The 20,438-nt window shown below is 57.8% G+C and overlaps 2 protein-coding genes across 2 annotated transcripts; one reads left to right on the top strand and one right to left on the bottom strand.

Moving 5' to 3' along the window:
- Positions 1-1,907: 1,907 nt before the first annotated feature.
- Positions 1,908-5,847, bottom strand: LOC311163608 (uncharacterized protein). The gene is made up of 14 exons (XM_084222610.1): positions 5,532-5,847; positions 5,304-5,464; positions 5,048-5,207; positions 4,736-4,906; positions 4,564-4,655; positions 4,315-4,472; positions 4,127-4,230; positions 3,808-4,032; positions 3,614-3,699; positions 3,292-3,428; positions 3,041-3,130; positions 2,719-2,927; positions 2,388-2,594; positions 1,908-2,271 (listed from the first exon to the last, which is right to left on the bottom strand). Exons 1-14 carry the CDS (start codon positions 5,781-5,783, stop codon positions 1,984-1,986), a joined length of 2,340 nt encoding a protein of 779 aa, XP_084078736.1. The 5' UTR covers positions 5,784-5,847; the 3' UTR covers positions 1,908-1,983.
- A 2,185-nt stretch (positions 5,848-8,032) lies between these two features.
- On the top strand, positions 8,033-14,524 carry TRAPPC3 (trafficking protein particle complex subunit 3). Its single transcript, XM_084222497.1, has 5 exons — positions 8,033-8,136; positions 11,152-11,249; positions 11,952-12,051; positions 12,309-12,491; positions 12,946-14,524. The coding sequence occupies exons 1-5, from the start codon at positions 8,095-8,097 to the stop codon at positions 13,063-13,065; spliced, it is 543 nt and encodes a 180-aa protein (XP_084078623.1). The 5' UTR covers positions 8,033-8,094; the 3' UTR covers positions 13,066-14,524.
- Positions 14,525-20,438: the final 5,914 nt, after the last annotated feature.

Here is a 20,438-nt window from a genome sequence, read left to right on the forward strand (position 1 = left end):
GCTCTGTATTTCCATGGCACACAAAGGATCTGGCAGAGCGGGACTGGAGCCACTCCATGATATGCTCCAAGGGTGACTATGGGTGGCTTCCAAAGCTTCGTTGTCTGTGGCTCCCACAGCATCACCTGGAGCAGATGAGCGTCTCAGGGCTCTGGGACAGGCTGGCACTGGATCCAGCCACATCCACAGTCCTTCTCCCCACAGTGGGGTCAGTCTGGAGCTGACTGAGGCGTGGAAGGGGCAACCATGGGTGTACAGGGCCTGTGGCCGTGCTCCAACAGTGCAGCATGAGAGGGCTTGTGAATGCCATGCCAGCCCAAGTCGATGGGCTTATACAAGCAGGGATTGATCAATCACTCTGCTGCAGGCAGAGCCCTGCTGTGTTGGGGTTCCTGGGTCCAGCTCCGCCATTCCCGTGGTGCTGGGAACAGCTGCCCCCCCTGAGCTGATGGAAAATCCGATGAGCTCATGATGAGCACGGCACCCAGCCCTGGCTGCTGCATGCCCCAGCACTCCCTGTGCTCCTCAGCCCTGCAACGTGGGGTGCAACACTGCCATGGCTCCGTCGGGCCAGTCTGGGCAGGGGGCTGCACCCTCAGGCCCAACACCTGGCCCTGACACTGACTGTAGGGACCCAAAGGGATCAGCACCCCAAAGCCAAAGGATAACTACAGCCACAGTTCAGCCCTGCCAGCAGGAGCTGACACTGTGTGAGTCTGGGAGCAAACAGGGATAAGGATGGCAAACAAACCCCACCAGCACCTCTGAGCAAAGTAGTGTGTGGGACACCCCATCCCACCCATTTCCACCTGCTCTCTATCCCTCTGCTCCCACCTCTCTCCTCAGCCCCAGGACTTTGCCCTGGCCCCAGGCTGCTCCCACCCTGCTGCTCTGACACGGTGGCACAAGGGCTGATGTGAATCCCTGTCCCCAAAGCACTCCAGCTGATTCCCTCTAGCCATGGGGCAGTGACCCAACAGGACCCTAGGGACGAGTGTCTCTCCCTGTGTCCTGTCCTGGGGTGAATGGATGCAATAGGAACCCACCACCAGCAGCATGTCAGGGCAACAACCAGATCCCCAGCATGCTGCCATGGGGCTACACCACGGCCCATGACAAATCTCAGCTGCTGCAGGACAATCCCCTGTGGGTGTCAGTGACAAATGGGCCAGCAATGGGCTGAGCCACAGCAGGCTGCGCCCTGTCCTGCCGCAGCTCGCGCTTGCTCTGTAATTATCCCAAGCTGCATCTGTAATTAGTGTCCTGATGTCATGGGGTCAGGCCTGGGCAGCCCCACGCGCTCCCCGCCACCCCCACCTTGGCCTCCAGCCTTGGGGCTGGAGGAGATCACAGTCTTCCAACACCATCCGGAGGAGTTCCTGCCCAGCTCCGGCTCCCCGCCAGCATTGCTGCCGGAATCACATCCCAGCGCTGTTCCACAGCCCCCGAGCTGCTGCAGGGTTTGCTCTGTCCCTCGGGCCAGTGCAGGGCTTGGTCGCTCCAACCACTGCCCCCTTCCCTGCAGCATCCTGCCTGCTCCCTGGATCCTGCCGGGGAAGGAGAAGGGCCAGCTCCTGCCCTCCCGAGCCTCCCAGGGCTGCCAGTCACCGCTCCCTCGGCACAGGGAATGCGCTGGAGCAGCCCTGCGGTTATAAATAGAGCGGGAGGAGCAGGCACGTGTGGCCGCAGCACACGCGGGGCCGGCGGTGCCCTGTGGCCGGTGTGGGGCACGGGCAGGGTGTGGGGCTACAGCAGCGCCTCGGGGTGGGACAGCTACGGCAGGAGGGTGAAAGCACTGAGCAGGGCAGTGTGGTCCTGCTCCGGGGAGATGCCAGCGCTGTGCCGAAGGATGGAGGGGAGGCCCCACACAGCTGCCACGGAGCACCAGCACTTTATTGCAGGGCAGAGAACACCACACTGCCCGTGGCACACGGGGTACCTCGCATCCCTTCCTCTGCCAGCTCCCTGTGCCCACCCCGGCCACTAACACCCGCGTAAGGGCCGTGCCGTGCCGGTGACACTGAACCGTGCACTCAGCACCTCCGAGGGCGCCCGTGTCTTCTGGCCTGGCTGCTGCCCTCCAGCGAACAGGGTGAAGGTGCCGGGCTCCAGGCGCCAGTCCTGCGCCCAGACAGCGCGCTGCTCGGCCAGCACCTGGAAGGACAGCTTGGTCTCCCGGCCGGCCACCACGGCCACACGGCGGAAAGCCACCAACTGCCAGCGGGGCACCGGCACGGATGACTGCTCCCAGCTCAGGTACAGCTGCACCACCTGCACGGAGGGATGGGACTCAGCACAGTGGGACTCCACAGCGATCCCCTTGCAGGGGGAGCTCAGGCACATCTGTACCCCGCACAGCCAGACCAGGGCAGAGGAGCTGTGCCCACCTCCTCGCTGTCCCGCAGCCCCGTGTTCTCCAGCACCACAGACACAGAGAGGTTGGCACAGACGGGCAACACTGGAGGGCTCAGCACCAGGTCCCGATAGCGGAAGGTGGTGTAGGACAGCCCGTACCCAAAAGGGTAGAGCGGGGCCTCCTGCCCATAGTACCGGTATGTCCGTCCCTCCATGGTGTAGTTCTCCATCGGTGGCACCTGTGGGACAAGGGCCAGTGGAACAGGGCAGGGCTAGGCGGGCACAGGCAAGAACCACAGCCCTGCATCCCACAGCTGCTCCAGCCACCAAGGCAAAGGGTGCAACCAGCAGCCCTGGCCTTACCTGGTGCATGCCTGCAGGCCAAGTGGCCGGCAGCCGGCCAGCTGGGCTGCCTCCTGCCTCACCCAGCAGGACCCTGGCAATGGCCAAGCCGGTGGCTTGGGCAGGGAAGAAGCAGGCCAGGATGGCCCCCACACCGTCGTGTGCCTGAGCCCAGCTCACATCCAGGGGCCCCGCGTTGAACAGCAGCAGAATGACGGGGCGCCCAGCGGCTGCAGGGAGGTGGCTGTCACTGAGAGGCCGGTAGTGGCACTGCTGGGATGGCCCCAGAGTGTCCCATGGATGGGGAACACCTGGGTGGGTTGAGGTCCCACAGAGCCCCTACCCGCCTGCACAGCATCCTGCAGCAGCTCCAGCTGGTGCCCTGGCAGGGACAGGTCACTCCGGTCTCTCCCCTCTGTCTCCACGTCTACCCCTGGGTGGGGACAGCCAAGGGAGAGCCCCTTACACCCCTGTAGGCAGACAGGGCAGAGGGGCACTGACCGCTTCAGAGGTGGCTCATGGGTAGCCCCTCTTTCCCAGAGCATTCCCCTGCCTCTGGCAGTGCCCACTCAGTGCCCTCCCACTCACACCTACCTGTGCCCAGGCAGACCAGCACCATGTCAGCTGCCCTCACCACCCTCTGCAGCTCTGCCCGCGAGTACCACTTGCACCGTGGCTCGCTGCAGCCTGCTGCGAAGCTGACATTGGCCCCCAGCATCTCCAGCCCCCTCCTGCACCAGGGAAGAGAAGGGACAGAGGGGCAGCAGTGCCCCAGGGTCAGGGAACAATGGGGACAGCCCCCTTGCCTGGCCACCAGCAAGGGCCAAGCAGCTCCAGCAGCAGCCCTGGACAGTGCCCAGAAGAGGGGAACAGTGACCAGGAGAGGGGGACACGAGGTGGGACCACGCTGTCTCACCGGGGAGTGTAGATGTACTGAGGATCTGGCACTGGTGCATAGTCCCCAAAAAGCACCCGGGGACTGTCAGCAAAGGGACCCACGACCTGCAGAGGGCAGAGGGGTGAGGGTGGGCACCAGCAGCCCTGTGACACCTGTGTGCTCTGGGTGTGGACCCAGCATGTTCCTCTGCCCACCCCCTTGCAGGGGCTCACCGCGAGGTGCTGGCTGGACAGGTCCTGGGCCCGCAGGGGCAGTGTGCCCCGCACATTCTTCAGCAGCACAAAGCTCTTGACAGCAGCTTCCAGCGAGAGGTTGCGGTGCTCGGGGCTCTGCACCACACTCAGGTCCAGGGAGCTGTAGGGGTTCATGGCTGGGGGGTCAAACTCCCCCAGCCGCATCCGTGTGTAGAAGAGGGGCCGGACTCGGTCACGCAGCATCTGTGGAGACCCCGACCCCAACACCTCAGTTGTGCGTGGCAGGGACAGGCCAGGCTCTCTGCACACAGCCCTGGTCCTGCTCCCCTCGGCTCACCTGCAGCGTGATGTTGCCCGTGGCCAGAGCCTCAGGGATGCGCATGAACACGTTGTTCCTCATGCCATAGGAGAGCTCCAGGTTGCAGCCAGCGTTCACCGAGGCTGCCGTGCCAGGGAGAAGGGAGAACTCCCATCATGGCTGTGTCATGCCTGGGGACTGAACCCATGCCTAGCCCGTGAGCTCACCAACCGCTGTCTCCAGGAAGCTGTGTGTGTAGTGGTGCCCTATCATGATGAGCTCCACAGCCCCCTCGTCGCTCACCACGTAGCCATCAAAGCCCCACTCGCCACGCAGGATGTCAGTCAGCAGCTTCTTGTTGGCACAAGCAGGAACACCGTTGATCCTGTTGGAGAGGGGATGGGGCAGCCAGGAGAGCGGGGCACTGGCCATGCCAAGGGCAGCCCTGCCCTCGTGGCCCCTGCCACGCTCCACACCTGTTGTAGCTGCACATGAAGCTGTAGGAGCCAGCACGCACACATGCCTGGAACTGGGGCAGGAAGGTCATGCGCCAGTCTCGCTCCAGCACCTGCAAGCACCATGGCAGAGTGGGGTCAGCACCTGGAATGTCTCCTGCCCTCTTAACATCCCCTGCCCCACTGTGCTCACCTTGGCATCAAAGCTTAGCCTGGAGACGGGGATGTTCTCAGGGCCTCCGTGCACGCTGAAGTGTTTGCAGCCAGCGCTGGCCTTAACATAACGGGGGTGCTGGCCCTGCAGCCCCTGCACAAAGCTGCGGGCCAGCTCCCCACTCAGGAACGGGTCCTCCCCATAGGTCTCCTGTCCAGGGCACAGGTGGGTCACCTCTGGGAGCCCTGTCCCCACATCCCCACAGCCTGGCAAGCCACGGCCACATCCAGCTGGTCAGCCAGGGTCCTTTGTGGCTCGATCCAGCCAGGGATCACCCGCCCAAGCTGGCACCTGGTTCCTCCCCCACAGTGGGTGCCTCATGATGTTCAAGACGGGGCTGAAGCAGCTGAGCCCGGTGTGGTCACTGTAGCGGCCAGCAGCAGCAAAGCTGTTGTGTTTGGCTCTCACCTCGGTGGCCGTGGCATTGGCCACACGGTAGATGAGTTCTGGGCTGGGAGGACAGCACAGGGGTGTCAGGGCAGCATAGGCAAGGGGGGACCTGTCTCACCAGGTCCCATCCCACGCCCCTGGTCCCCGGTGCTGGTACCTGAAGGCGGCGGCAAGCCCCAAAGCCTGCGGGAAAGCCGTGGCCCATCCAGGTGCCTCGCCGTCGCCCCGCAGACACTCCGTGTTCCAGTTGTAGGGCGCGATGCCCAGCCGCGGGATGGGGGGCGCGGGGCCGTTCCCCATCGCTCCCCCCCTCGCCACCTGCAGGGCAGCGGCGCTGAGCGGGGAGTCCCGCGGGGGCCCCGGGGGGGTCCCGCCGCCCCCTCACCTGCAGCACCAGCTCGGCGGGGCTCAGCCGGCCCAGCAGATCGTCGAGACGGCGCTGCCAGGGCAGCGAGGGGTCCCAGAAAGGGAAAGGGGGCGGCTGAGCCCGGACCGGCCCCGCACCCAGCGCCGCGCTCAGCACCAGCACCCGCAGCCCCAGCGCCGCTGCTGGGAGAGCCCCGCACCGCACGGCACGGCTCGGGCACCGCGATCCGCACGGCATGGCTCGGCTGGGCTCCCGGGATTTGCACGGCATGGTCCGGCTCGGCTCCCGGGATTTGCACAGCACGGTTCGGCCCGGCCCGGCCCGGCCCCGGTGCACCAAGCCCCCGCGATGGGCGCGGCGGGGCGGAGCGCGCTGCAGGCGGTCCTGCGCCCACCGGACGGGGCGGAGCGCGGTCGGACGGGACGGGTCAGGGGGGCGCGGGGCTTTGCTTCATCCCGGCTTCCCCCCGGGCCGGTGTGCGATATTCACCCCGTGCAGCGGGGTCTGTATGCGGGGGGGCGGCGAGCCCCGAGCCCCGCGCAGCCCGGTCCCGCCGCGGGGACAAGTGGCGGCGTTTCGGTTCCGCCCGTCTCCGGGAGCGTTCCCGTGTGCGGGCGGGAACCGGCAGAGCCGCCCGGCGCCGTCAGACCGGCTCTCGGTGCCCTCGGCTGCAGCGGGGCCGGCTCGGCCCCTGCCCGGGGCCGGGGAGCAGTAACGGCTCCGCCTGGGAGGGATCTCCTGTGCACGCTGGGCGTTATGGCACGACGCGGACTGAGATGCCAGCGCGGGTGCCCTATATGCCGCTCATGGCCCCCAGGTCAGCAAGGGCTGTGTGCCCCTCATGCCCCCAGGTCAGCACGGAGGGACACTGCCAGGAATCTCTGCGGTGACCAGGGACAGGGTGTCTTCTTACGTTGGATATTAGAAAAACGTTCTTCCCCCAGAGGGTGCTGGGCACGGCCCCAGGGCTGCCAGAGCTCCAGGAGCATTTGGATAGTGCCCCCAGGCACAGGGTGGGATTGTTGGGGTGTCTGGGCAGGGCCAGGAGCGGGACTCCATGGTCCTTGTGGGTTTGTTCCAACTCAGGGTCTTCTAGGATTCAGTGATCTCCATCAGCCACCAGCACACAGGGGCCACTGTGGCAGGAGAGCACGAGGTGGCATTTGGGCCTGGGAGCAGGAGGGGACCTGGCACAGGGAGCACAGCCATGCCATCAGCTCACTAGCACAATGGAGGTGCTGCTGGCAGACCCCCAGCCCGGGACAACCACACCACGTCCCCGTGCCAGCCCGGTGCCTCGCAGCTGGCCGTGTCCTGGGGATGCAGCCATGTAAGGCAATGCCAGCAGGTCAGCGAGCCCGGCCGGTCCCCACGCTCCTGCTCGGCGGTGACAGCGAGCCAGCTCCCAGCTGCTGGATTCCTGAGCAGCCAGCAGGAGTGGGGCCATCCCCCTGTGCCTAGAGCATGTCCTGCCCCCAGCACACCACCCCAGCCTGGTCAGCGTTCAGTACTCGCTCAGTGACAGGTCGGGGATGGGGACATAATGGGATAAATAAATAAACAACAGGAGATTAAATAAATAAGTAAACAATGCCAGGCACACTCTGTCTGGGAGCAGAACCTGGTGCACCGGGGGCCATGCTGGCTTGGGGAGGGTTAGGGGAAGCTGTGTGGCTCCAGGGAATATTCCCTGCAGTTCCTGCGGCCCTAAGCCAGGCTGGGTTCTGTGACAGCCTGTCCTTTGCCCTGTTCTTGTGGGGCCATTTGCGGGCCTCACAGGGTGGACAGCTGCTTGTGTTCCACATTGAGCCGCAGCCTCAGGGTCCGAGCTTGCCCAATCCTGCCAGCACAGGGCTTGCTTCATCCACCCAGCTGCCCTTTCCCCAGGAATCAGCCCCTGCCGAGCCCGGGAGCCGGGCAAGGAGGGCACAGAACAGGCTCCCCAGGGCCTGGCCCTGGCAGAGTTTAAGGAGCATTCGCACACTGCTCTCAGGAATACAGTGGGATTGTTGGGGTGTCCTGTGCAGGGCCAGGAGTTGGACTGAACCCTTGTGGGTCCCTTCCAGCTGGAGATATTCCAGGATTCTACTCCGATTCCAAGGTGGCAGTGTGGGACCAAGGTGGGAGCAGGAGCGCAGCCCAGGTGCGCCGCGAAAGGCCACTTTCCCATGGGGCTGGGGGGCCACGGGGAGACCTGTAGGGAGCAGAACGGGGCCACCATTGCGTCACCGGCCGGGCAGGGCCGCAGGCTGGCGGCCGGGAGCGGCGGGGCCAGCGGGAGCGGCGGGGCCGGGCCGGGCCCAGCACGGCCCGATGGCGGCGGCGCCTCAGTTGAGGCGGGCGGTGGCGCCCCCTGGCGGCCACCGCGGCCGTCACCTCACTCCGGGATTGGGCGGTGCCTCACTGTCGTGTTGGCGCGCGATGCAGTCTGGGATTTGTAGTCCAGCCGGGCGGGCGGGGCGCTGACGGCGGCGCGGCGGGGACTGCGTGTCCCGTGGTGCCCCGCGCTGTCCCGGGGATCCCTTGGTGCCCGCGGCGGACGGAGCGGCCGGGCCGGGCCGGGCCGGGCAGGGCAGACACGATGTCGCGACAGGGCGGGCGCGGCACCGAGAGCAAGAAAATGGTAACGGCGGGGCCGGCGTGGCGAGCGCATGGCGTGGGGCACCCGGGGAACCGGCCCGCGGCGGGGGTGATCGGGCCTGGCCCACAGCGCCCGGTGCGGCGGGGCCGGGCAGCCAGCGGCGGCACCGGGCGCTCCCGTTTATGGGAAGTTCGCACCCAAAACGCTTCCCTGGCGTGTCTCGCTTCCCCTCTCCAGCTCATTCCGCGTTATCAGCCCGGCTGAGTCAGGAACTGAGAGATGGAGCCCAAAGCTCCAGAGCTGAGCTCGAATTCTGGGTCAAACCAGGTCGAATTTATTAATTTTTAATGCAAAATAAGTAATAAAAAAATAAAACCTTGGGTCTTCTTCCTCTTTGGCCGTGAGGAGGGGTTGGTTCGGGCTTAGCTGCCCTCTCCTGGCTCTCCACACACCAGGGGATTCTTTTCTAGGGATTCAGCTCCTTAAATACAACGATTTTGTAAAGAACTGTGTTAATTCACTGGAGTTCTTCCATAGCCATAAAACAGATGCATCATGTGGAGACTGTACCCTGCTCTGCAATGTCAAATAATAAAAATACTGGGAAAGCTTTGGGCACTTTAATTACATCAAATGGGCTGAAAACGAAAAAACTGTCCAAATCTGTCTTATTGTAACAGCTTAAGTTGCCTTTAATAACAACACCTCAGCAATAAATGAGATCAGCTCTGGGTGTGCTGGGGCTGGTGGTGGCAGGTGACAGCGCCTCAGGCTGGGGACAGCTGGATTCCCTCCATCCATCCCCATCCCCTCTCCACCTCTGTCTTTACTAAAATAACTGAAACCCTTAAAACCAACACTCCCTGTTCTGCATGTTCTCTGCTAGGTCTCTGATTCCAGCTGAGCCAAAGGAACTTCCCCCTTGTCCTTCCAGTGTGGTGAATTGCCCAACCTTTAGTTTTTTGAGAGGAAAGCAAATTTTTAAGTGAAACCCCCAAAGAACATGTCAGTTCCTTAGATCCAAAGTGGGGCAACAGCTCCAAGCAGCCCCTCTGGTTGTTTTCATGCCTGAAACCTTTTGTCCTTGGGAATGGCAATCCCAGAATCCCAGACTGGTTTGGGTTGGAAGGGGCCTTAAAGTTCATCCCATTCCACCCCTGCCATGGCAGGGACACCTTCCACTGTCCCAGGCTGCTCCAAGCCCCATCCAAACCTGGCCTTGAACACTTCCAGGGATCCAGGGGCAGCCACAGCTTCTCTGGGCACCCTGTGCCAGGGCCTGCCCACCCTCACAGGGAGGAATTTTTTCCTAATCCAGAAACAAGACAAGGTGGAATTCCCTGTGTCCTCTACAAACCCAGTTTCTATTTGTTTGGGGGTGTTTCCTCTGTGTGTTTGTTGTGGCTTTGTGTGAACTTATGGTGATCTGTGTTGTCACTTAACTCTGATCTTGTCTCTTTTCCCTCCCTGCCTGCTGCTGCTTTCATTCTCTAGTATTGGTATTTGCCATTCATTTCACCTTCTGCCTCTCTGCAGCTCATGGTAGGTGACAGATCCCAGGTCAGCCCCTGTGATCCCTCTGCATGCCAAAACTGACAGCAGAAACCAGTGCTGGGGGTTTGTTTGTTCCCCAAAACACTTCCCTTTGCTGAATTTTGCTCTGCAGCCTGCAATGACCTTGTTAATCACTGGTCTGGCTTAATGGCTCCCAAAAAAAATGCTCTTTGGCATCATTTGAGGGTGAGGATTGAAGGTGGTGGCTGGGAGAGGAGAATTTTTTCCTTTTTTCGCAAGTTTTCTGCAAATCTGACAATTGTGCAAAGAAAACATGGGTGACTTTGGTCCTGGCCAGTCCCAGGACATGCACAGCACCTGAGAGCTGAGCTGGCCTGGGCTTGGCCTCCCTGAGCCTGTTCTGGGTCTGAGGAGCTGACTTCAATCTGTGAAGCAAATTCTGTGCCTGGACAACTTTCTAGGACCAGATGAATCCTTTTTCTTGGTAAAGAATTTCATAAATACCTGAGTGGAGAAGCATTTCGGGCCTGTTAAAAGGACCAGAGCTGGAGCCTAATGGGCACTACCTGCTTGTAACAGTTCATGAAATAGAGGGAAGAGCTTGAGTCAGATCTCAGCTCTAGGCCATGCTTGAGGTATATTCAGGGCCCTGGCATGGCACCTCCAGCTATCCAGAAGGTGTTGGTGTCTTTCCCAAAATCCCAGAATAGTTTGGGTTGAAAGGGATCTTAAAACTCAACCAGTTCCACCCCTTTCCAAGGGCAGGGGCACCTTCTAGTAGACCAGTTCCTCCAAGCCTCATTACAAGGAGAATAAATTTGTTGGCAGAACTGGAGGTGGCATCTCTCCTCATTAAACTGGAGCTGGGATCTCTCCTCATTAAACTGGAGCTGGGATCTCTCCTCATTAAACTGGAACTGGGATCTCTCCTAATTAAACTGGAACTGGGATCTCTCCTTGTTAAACTGTAGCTGGGATCTCTCCTCATTAAACTGGAGCAGGGATCTCTCCTCATTAAACTGGAGCAGGGATCTCTCCTTATTAAACTGGAGCTGAGATCTCTCCTTATTAAATTGGAACTGGGATCTCTCCTCATTAAACTGGAGCTGAGATCTCTCCTCATTAAACGGGAGCTGGGATCTCTCATTGAATGGGAGCTGGGATCTCTCCTCATTAAACTGGAGCTGGGATCTCTCCTCATTAAACTGGAACTGGGATCTCTCATTAAATGGGAGCTGGGATCTCTCCTCATTAAACTGGAGCTGGGATCTCTCCTCATTAAACTGGAGCAGGGATCTCTCTTTATTAAACTAGAGCTGGGATCTCTCTTTATTAAACTGGAACTGGGATCTCTCTTTATTAAACTGGAGCAGGGATCTCTCTTTATTAAACTGGAGCTGGGATCTCTCCTTGTTAAGCACCAGATTCCTTTGAGACAGCAGGTCCCTGTTCCCCTCTCCGTGCCGAGGTGGCGGCGCTGGACTCGGAGGCAGCGGAGCCCGGGCGGGTTCTGTTGGGTGAATTTTCTTTTCCTGTGCACAGAATTCGGAGCTGTTCACGCTGACCTACGGCGCCCTGGTGACCCAGCTCTGCAAGGACTATGAGAATGATGATGATGTCAACAAGCAGCTGGACAAAATGTGAGTGTGTGCACAGTTGGGAGTGGATCTGCCCCACTGGAGCTGTGTGGGAGCTGGGATCACAGCAGGGATTGGTTCCTCGTGTTTAGCTTTTCTATTTTTCAGGTTCTGTGCTGTTTTAGTGTGTGGTTCTGAGCTTCATATTAGGGGATGGTGAGCTCTCTTCACAGAGTAGGGAGACAAAACAATTCCTTCTCTAGCTGGGGACCAAGGACAAATAATCCAAATTTCAGGCCCAAAAGCATAAACAACATGAACTGAAGAGAGAAAAACAAGAAGGATGAGACTTCATAAGCTAAAGCTGTAACTGGACAATAACTCCAATATCCAAATGGAGCAGAACTGATAAAAGTGAGAGACCTCATGACCAGTCATCTGGTTTTAGTGACCATTTTGGTTCATCTTGGGTGCAGCCCTGGCTGGGCTCTTGTGCTGCCCAAGCTGGATCCATTAAGGCCTCCTAGTAAATCCCTGCTTTATTCTTTAACTCCGTCCAGCCTCTGTTCTAGGCCAGCCTTCACCAGGCATCAGGATCACAGCAGGGATCACAGCCACATCCCTGTGTGCTGCTCCAGGAGCAAAACTCTGGCAGGCTGAAGTTATTTAACACTGACGTTTCTCAGATTAGACTTCGCTTCTTCACTCTCCTCTTTTATAAATATTTGTTGTCTTTCTGAAGCTGTTGCTCTGGTCCCTTCACAGGGGTTACAACATCGGTGTCCGGCTCATCGAGGACTTCCTGGCCCGTTCCAATGTTGGGAGGTGCCATGATTTCCGTGAAACTGCAGATGTTATAGCAAAGGTACATGTCCAAGCTCTGCTTTGTCAGGTTTTTTTTGGGGGGTTTGCATGTGAGGATGGAATATTTGCTACTCACAGGACTGTTCTGAGAGTTTGATGAAGATTTTGAGGAGGGGAAAAAAGCTTTAGCCCAAGTACTGCTGGCTGGTGGGAACTGGAAGAAAAGAGAGATGTTTGCAAACCCCTTGAGTAATTTTACAAAGATCAAAACTGTGCTGTTGCCTCACCTGTTCTTGTTCCTCCTGTTTGCCACAACAGATTGCATTTAAAATGTACCTGGGCATCACTCCGAGCATCACCAACTGGAGTCCTGGGGGTGACGAGTTCTCCCTGATCTTGGAAAACAACCCCTTGGTGGACTTTGTGGAGCTCCCTGACAACCACTCAACCCTCATCTACTCCAACCTGCTCTGTGGGGTGCTACGAGGTGCCCTGGAGATGGTGAGCCACATCTCCCTTCCCTTGGGATGGGTGTATGGACAGCCAGGTGTCAGCAGATACTTGAGTTCTGGTCTGTGTTTGTGACTTCTGGGTTTGCTTTGGGCTTGAAATGCATTCCCAGGAGAAGGGCAGAGGTGCAGGAGCACTTGGCTGCTGTCATGTGTGGCAGCTGAGGCCCAGAGGTGGTGCCTGAGCCCCTTCAGCTCATGACCCAAGTTTAAGCCTATCTCCCTGAATTTGTATGAAGCTCCAAAATCCTCACTCTGCAACTGCTGTGAGCCCTAGCTGGGTACTGGCTGGCACAGCTGTGTCTCAAATTTAGGGCTATGTAGAGCCCTGTATGTCCTGTCATGCCCTTAGAGCCCTTAAGCTGGTGCTCCAGGATCATTGAGTCCCTGGAGAAGCTGCTGTGAAGAGGGAGTTACCAGCTCCTCTCTGCTCTTTCCTCTCTCAGGTGCAGATGGCTGTCGATGTGAAGTTTGTCCAGGACACCCTGAAGGGCGACAGCGTCACAGAAATAAGGATGAAATTTATCAGGAGGATTGAAGACAACCTTCCAGCTGGGGAAGAGTGAACCACAGCCCCATCTCCCTGGGGACTGGAGGGACCAGCTGGGATTGGCCATTAGCTTTCCTCACAGATCCATAGGGATCTCCTGCCCCTGCACACTCAGACTGATTCACTGACTGTCTCAGATGTTGTTTTCTTCTACTCTCACTTCCATCCTCCGTAGAAGATGATTGTCTGGTTGCTGTTTATTTCCTAGGTTCATTCTGAAGCTTTTTCATCAGGTGTTGTCCTTTTCCCTCCCCCTGGGGGCTTCCTAAGCTCAGTTTCCAGTTGTGACCTGGGCTGTGTGGGAACAACTGCTCAGACTCCAGGAGAGCTCTGGTCTCTTCACATCTACACCGGTGTTGGAGGGCCAGAATTGGAGACCAAGCTACAAGAGCCCACTGATTCCCTGCTAAACCCTGTCCTTCCTTAAATGAGGTGTTTAAAATCCATTTGGAGATGTGTGTAGCGTTTCTGTAGATCAAACTGGCTTCCTGCACTTGATTCTGAAGTCATTGGCAAATACAAGCTTGATCCAAAGGGGTGACTGGGGAGAGCTGCTGGCACCAGGGCAGGGGCTGCTCTGCTCAGGGCACTGTGGCACCACAGAAATCTGGGAGTCCCATGGCCTTTCATTGTCCCTTCCCTCAAGGTGAGAAGTCTCACCTTGGGAATGGAGGTCAAGCTCCAGTGGAGCATATTTTACATGGAGAAAGAGTGGCTAAAATGGCATGGCTGCTCCACAGTGGGCACAGCCCAGGGCTGCAGGAGGAGTCATGGAGTGAGGACCAAACTCAGGCTGAGGCCTGGGAGGTGTTAAAGACGTTTCAGGCTCTGTTCTGATGTTGGGGGATGTAAAGGCTGCAAGGTGTGAAGGCAGTGCCGGGGTTTGTTCTCTCTCACTGGTGTTTTGGCTACAGTAGAATTTCCCAGTTACTTGACCTGTGGCACTTGCTGCTCTCAAAAATAAATACATAAAGAAATATTAGATAACAAAAAACAAGAGATTGGAGCATCAGCTTCCTCTGCCACCCAGAGCTAGAGAACACAGTCAAGCATTGGGTTCCCAAATCACTTTACATAGCATGAAGGCACAGCCCCTCGAGGTCTTGTGAGCTCCAGAATTTGTGTTGGTTGATGCCCGAATATGAGGTGAGAGGGAGCAACCCACTGCTTGTGCTGCTCTTTTTTGGCTTTTCTGGGGGAATGTTGGGTCACCTGGCACCGGATGGCTTGCCCTGTTCCTTTTTTGCCCCAGAGAGTCCCTTTGGATGCCCTGTGTGACATGTGCCCTGTGAAGGGACAGTGAGTGACTGTAAGAGCTGTCAGAGGCATGGTAGTGACCCAGCGGTGGCAGGTGGCTGTTGATTGCAGAGGTGCCACATGGTCACATTGCAGAGCTCAAAACCATCCCTTATTTCTCATTGTTGACCATTCCAAGTCACTTTAAAGCTGCATTTTAGGAGCAATTGAATTAAAAGAATCGCAGTGTCAATTCTTTGGTCTCCATTTGCCTGTGTTCTGGTGGTGGGTGCTGGCAGGGTGACAGTGGTGACAGAGTGCTCAGGGCTGGCAGGGTGACTGCAGCACTGCCCCAAGAATTTCTGGCTGTTTGTGGGCCTGGAAGCTGCTGCCTGGAGGAACCTGCCCAGCATTCCACACAAGGACTGGGGGCAGACACTCTGTGTGGCTGGCTTGGGGTCTGTGAATCCACTGTGTGCTCAGTGCCTGGGACTCTGCCACCAGCCTGAGGCAGCTGCTGCAGAGCCAAAACTTTCTGAGGGCATTTACAGTGGCAAAAAATCACCTGGAGGGGCATCTGAGCCTCCTCTGCTGCCAGCTCGGTGCTGCTCCATGGCTGGCATTGGCTGTGTAGTGCTGCTGCCAGGAGTGTGGAGACAAGGAACAGCAAGGGCTGCTCTCCAGGAGCAGTTTGTGCTTCCCTTTCTGTGTGAGTGCTCCCCAGGAGCCCTGCTCTGGTGGGATCTCTGCTCTGTGCTCGTGGGCATTCCCTGCTCCAGGGTCACCCTGCAGTCACGCTCCATCCCAGGCACTCAGTGCCCAGGGCTCTGCCAGCCCCAGGGATGGATAAGTGGCAGCTTTTGCAATAAAGTGGTTTTTTTTCTTCTGGAGCTGGTGAGCACCACGTGCTGCTGGCCTGGCCAGGAGTGGGAGCCAGCCAGGGCAGCCCCAAACAGCCCCAACATGCACCCAGCTCCTGAGGCTGTGTCCCAGAGGGTCTGGGAGAGTGAGATCCCTGTTCCTCACCCCTGCAGAGAGTGGATCCTGGACTCCTGCTCCCAGCCCCTTGGGAATTCAAGTAATTTGCTGGGGCGACAGGGTCAAAACCAGCCCAGACCTTCTGGAAGAACAAAAAGCAGAAATTGCATTAAGTAAATTAAAACTGTCTACTACTGAGCAGCTCGCTGCAGACAAGGGAGAATATGCAAAAAGCTCTGTTTGAAACCTACTAAATATTACCATGTGCTGTTTATAGGAAACAAATGGGGAAAGGCATCTGCATCAATAAACCCCAACGTGGCTAGGCTTGGACTGAAGCCTTTCCACGGCTCTGGGTTATTGAATACCCGTGGCTTTCATGTGGTGCCAGCCCTGACCCCTGACACATACCGCGGAGGGGAAAGTTGACTTGTGGGAGTAATAGACATTCCTAGGGAGCGATTTAACCTGGCAGGAAAAGAGGCAACTTCCAGTCTTTCACATCCCTGCGTGATATTGGAGATGACAATAGCAACAAGTCAAAGGTGGGGGGGACAGGGGGTGTGGGGTGGGAGTGGTGCTGGAGAGAGATGCTGCAAGACCCCAGTGCCTGGGGTGAGCCCTGTGTGCCCTCACCAGCATGAGCACCCCACGATGGCTTCACATCCCAGCCACATCCCAGGCTCCCCCAGCAGCAGGGTGCAAGAGCTTTGGTTGCTGCAGTGCCTGTGGAGGTGGAAGCAGCTTTCCAGCCCTTGTCCCCCTTGTCCCCCTCCTGCAGGAAAGTGGGACATTGGGTGGTGTCCTGATGGAGCACACTGGCAGGAGTTGAAGGTCAATGTGTGACTCACAGGGTCCAGGGTGAGAGTTTAAACCAGTTCATGTCCCCAATGTGGGGACAGCCTGGCCAGTGTTGGAAAACCTGGACAACCTGGCTGCTGCTCCTGGCTGGTGGCAGCCCCAGCCCCCTCCCCACTCTTGCACCAGCCACAAGCAGGTGGTCCATTCTCTACTCTCCAGTGGGAAGCAGAGCTCCCAGCCTCCCTCATGTCACCCAAAACAGGACAGGTGACATCCCTGGGCACTGTCCACACCCCACAATGCAGCCCTTGCTGAGGGGACAGGGATGGTGCCAGGAGAGGATCCTGGATGGGACAAGAGAATCTCTCTGGGAAAGGAGCGTTTCTGGGCTGGTGTCCTCACTGCTGGGGCAGCTCCCACAGCTTTCAGCCAGATGTGCTTGGCCAGGGTGCTGGCACTCACTGGGGATGCAGAGGATGTTTCACCCACAAGGGCTCGTGCACTGGGGACGGGGCTTGTTGGCAGGGCTGGCACTGTGCCCGTGGCTCCAGGCAGCCAAGGTGAGGGCGGATCCACCAGGGACAGGCGGGTACCAGCCCCTCCGGGGGTCTGGCCCTGTGTCCTCAGCACCTGCCACATGCAGCTGTGGGACGCTCAGGGTCTGGGTTCCACTCAGGCGTGGATCCACCTCCCCCCAGATGCCCAGCTGTGGCCAGCCTGGCTGAGCATCTCCCCGTGCCCGGCCCCACACGGGCACCAAATCCGTGAGAACATGCTCTCTGCCTGATAACGATCTGGCGATTTTTGGTACCTGGCTGTTTTTATAACCCTTCCTGGGCCCCTGGGCCGGCTGCAACACGTGTTTGGCTACCCTGGAAGCGCAGGCAGCTGACAAAATCCTCTCTCAAGGCACGGCCACGCTGCACCCCCCTGCCCTGGCTCAAACGCAGTTTCCAAAGCTGGGAATGCCTCTGGCAGCAGCGCGGGGTCAGGGCAGCCCTTTGGCGATGCTCCTTGGCACCCGCCCTCCCGAGCATCCCTTGCCAGGGCGAGGAAGAGGAGGAGGCGTCTGCAGTTCCTCCCTCGGGTCAGAGGACACGGGAGCAGTCCCGGCAGCGCTGCTCGGAGTCCAGCCACATTCTGGTGGCGTTTGGTATTTGGGGTGACGGGAAGGAAGCTCCATTGTTCCTCTTTTATTGTTTCGCGTTTCCTAAGCGGGATCGGCACTCTCCTCCCACGCTCTGCCCGGCTGCGGAGCGGATCCAGCCCTGTGAAAGCCAACACTGCTGAGTGCTGGGTGAAGGGAAAATCGTCCTTGCCGCAGCACAGACACGTGCAGGGATGGCCAGTGGCTGTGGCAGGGACAGGGCTCATCTCAGTGTCCTCCTGCCCTGCTCAGGTCCGTGCTCCCGGGTCTCCGTGGTGCTTTGTGTGCTAAATGTGGCCACGCAGCTCACACCAGCCCCTTATTTTCTACTCTTCACTCTGATTTGTGCCCATGTCCTGGGAATTCCTGCAGTGCAGCTCCCAGACCCTCTGGTGCAGCAATTTCCTGGCTGTGAGCTTGGATTTTTATCTCAGGGAGGAGGTGGGAACCATCCTTTGGTACATTTTGGATCTGTGCCCACATAAAACCCCCATCCTTGCCCTGGTGCTGGACTGGGGAGGATTCCCAGAACCTTCCAGCCTTTTCCATGTCAAACACTCTGGAGGCACCACACTGAAGGCTTTATTTAGTTGTTAACATCCATTTTTTGCCTGTTTTTTGGGTTCAGTTCAGTGCAGTTTGTGGAACACTTCAGTCAGATTTTTACTCCAAGGTTCTCAAAACATTTTAAGCATTATTGAACAAAGCCCTGGGCTCACTCAGCACCCCAAAATCTCTGTCCCATGGGGTGGGTTCTGCTCCAGCATCCCAGGGCTGGGTTTGTGGCATGTCCCGGGGCAGGTGTTGGTGACCAGGGTGTGAAGCAGGGAGGGCTTTGGGACAGGACCAGTGAAGAACCACAGGAGTGGAGAAAACCTGTGGAAAACTGTACAAAACTGTGGAAAACTGTGAAGGGGTGACCCAGTTGCGAGGAACGAGGGTGACATTGGCCACGCCACCATTCCCAGCCCCATGGCATGACCCAGTGAGGACACTGGTGCTCTCCCTGCGTGGAGCAGCCCAGTCCCCTATACCTCATTCCCCCCCACACCCCCAAACCCCAAAAATTCCAAGCACCTCCATTCCCCTCTGGAAGCTACTCCCAGCTGCTGGTGGTGCAGGATGTGGCACGGGGACACGGTATCCACCCAAAACTGCTGCAGTGCCCATGGGGTGGGAACAGCTCAGGCACCAGCTCTGCACCATAAACACCAAAACCACGAGCTCACTGTTCCCTAGGATCCCCAGGGCAGCAGGGCAGTGCTCCTCAAGCCTTCCTGAATTTCCACAGGAGAATTCCCATTTTCCCAGCTGCAGCCAGGACTCAGAGCCCAGCACGGTGGGTTTGCCCAGAGGAAGCTGCTGGTGCTGAGCAGAGCCAGGCAGGAATTTCGATGAGAAATGTTTGTTTTCTTTTGAAATAGTTTTAATTGTGGCTTCCGAGTAAGGGAGCCTCTGGAATGGTCTCTCTTTCCTTGAGCCTGTGGTGAATGAGGGGTTTGGGGCTGAATTGCTGGCAAATGCAGGTTTGATATAATTTTGTCTCTCTGTTTCTTATGGTGTAGATAAATCACACTAAGAAAAATAGGGTTACAAACAGTCTACAATGAATTAGGTGGAAATGGGGAGAGAAAAAGGAAGGGAGGAAAAAGTCAGGAATGCCAGGGGGTAAGGGACCCTCCCAAGCTGAGTCACCAGGCACAGAGAGGATCCCCTTACTAAATTTAGCCTCAGATTGGATCAATGGATTAAGTCTAAAGGATTTACCAACACTTAATCAAAACAGTACCTCATTAACACAGCAATAGCAGCACTTGATCAATTGAATAATTTAATTCATACAGAATGACTCAAATGGGATTTTCTATAACCATCACTCTAATTGAATTATAAATCTAAAGTAGCAACATGAGTAACGTGTGCACACGTGGACACAAAGAGCCTGCACAAAGGAACAGACCTGTGAGAAATTCCCCTCCAGTTCAGCAAAATACTCACATTGATGGATGCATCTTCTCAAGGGTGGAAGGTAGAGCTCTGTGGGGTGGGGGTGTCAGTTCAGGCTCCATCATTGTCATCATCATCATCATCATCATCATCATCGGTCCTCTGGGTGTCACAGGATGGGCTCCAAGAGGAATTCTGCTCTGAGGGAGATCCTGGCACAGCTGCTGCAGCCCAGGAGAGCTCAGAGGGTGTCGCTCAGGACCACTGGCTGCAGGGCTGTGAGGTGACTGATTTCAGGCATCAGTGGATTCCCATCCTAGGCACAATCCCAACTGGTAGCTATGGGAATTTTCCTCGAAGTGTCCAACAGCTAAAATATGATTCCACTAAGGCTGTTTTTCAGCAGAAAAATAAAGTCTTGAGGCTGTTTGTGAGAGAAAACAGGAGCTCCTGGAAGTTCAGGAATTCTGGGAGCAGAGTGGGTTTCTGGTAAGCTCAAGGGGAGCCACCTGCCCAGAAAACATTAATTAAAGTGGACACCTGATCAGCCAGGCTGTCTCTGATCCCATCCCACCCCCCAACCCCGATCCCATCCCCAACCCATCCTGTCCCTGCCGTGGCAAGTGCCTCACCACAAGCAGGACTGAACCAGATGTTGGGATGGCCAGGGATGGCTGCAGACAAGACTTCCAAACAGTCCGGTCAATAGAGAAATGAGAAAACAATTTGAAAATTTAAAACCAATCCCCTCCCAGGATGAAGCAAAGCCCCAGACGTTCCTTGCAGCCCCAGGATCCCGTTGGCTTCTCCCTGCCCGTCACACAGACACGGGAGCTGACTCGGGGAAAGTGCTCGCCAGAACAATGTCTCTTTTTACAGCAAAAAAATATTGATTTTATTTTAATTACTGCTAGCGCTGACATCCAAGAGCTCAGGGAGAAGTTGCCAGGCACTGGGCTGGCTCTGCCCTGGGCTGTGGCTCCTGGTCCCTGTCCCATGGCAGGCACAGAGCCCCCCACAGCTGCCCGCGTGCCCCGGCTGGAGCCAGCGCCCGCCCGGGGCTGGGACCAGCACTGTGGCCTCTTGCCCAAGCTCTGGGCCAGGGCTGTCACTGCTCCCCAGGCTGGAGCCACTGCCTGCCCGGGGCTGGGAGCAGCCTTGTGGCCTCTTGCCCAAGCTCTGGGCCAGGGCTGTCACTGCTCCCCAGGCCCCGCAGCGCCGAGCCATTGCTGGGAAGGCTCTTGAGCAAGATGCCACCGAGGAGCTGGAGGGTGTTCCCT

The sequence above is a fragment of the Fringilla coelebs genome (genome assembly GCF_963513975.1).
Source record: "Fringilla coelebs genome assembly, chromosome: 28".
Lineage (NCBI taxonomy): Eukaryota > Metazoa > Chordata > Aves > Passeriformes > Fringillidae > Fringilla > Fringilla coelebs.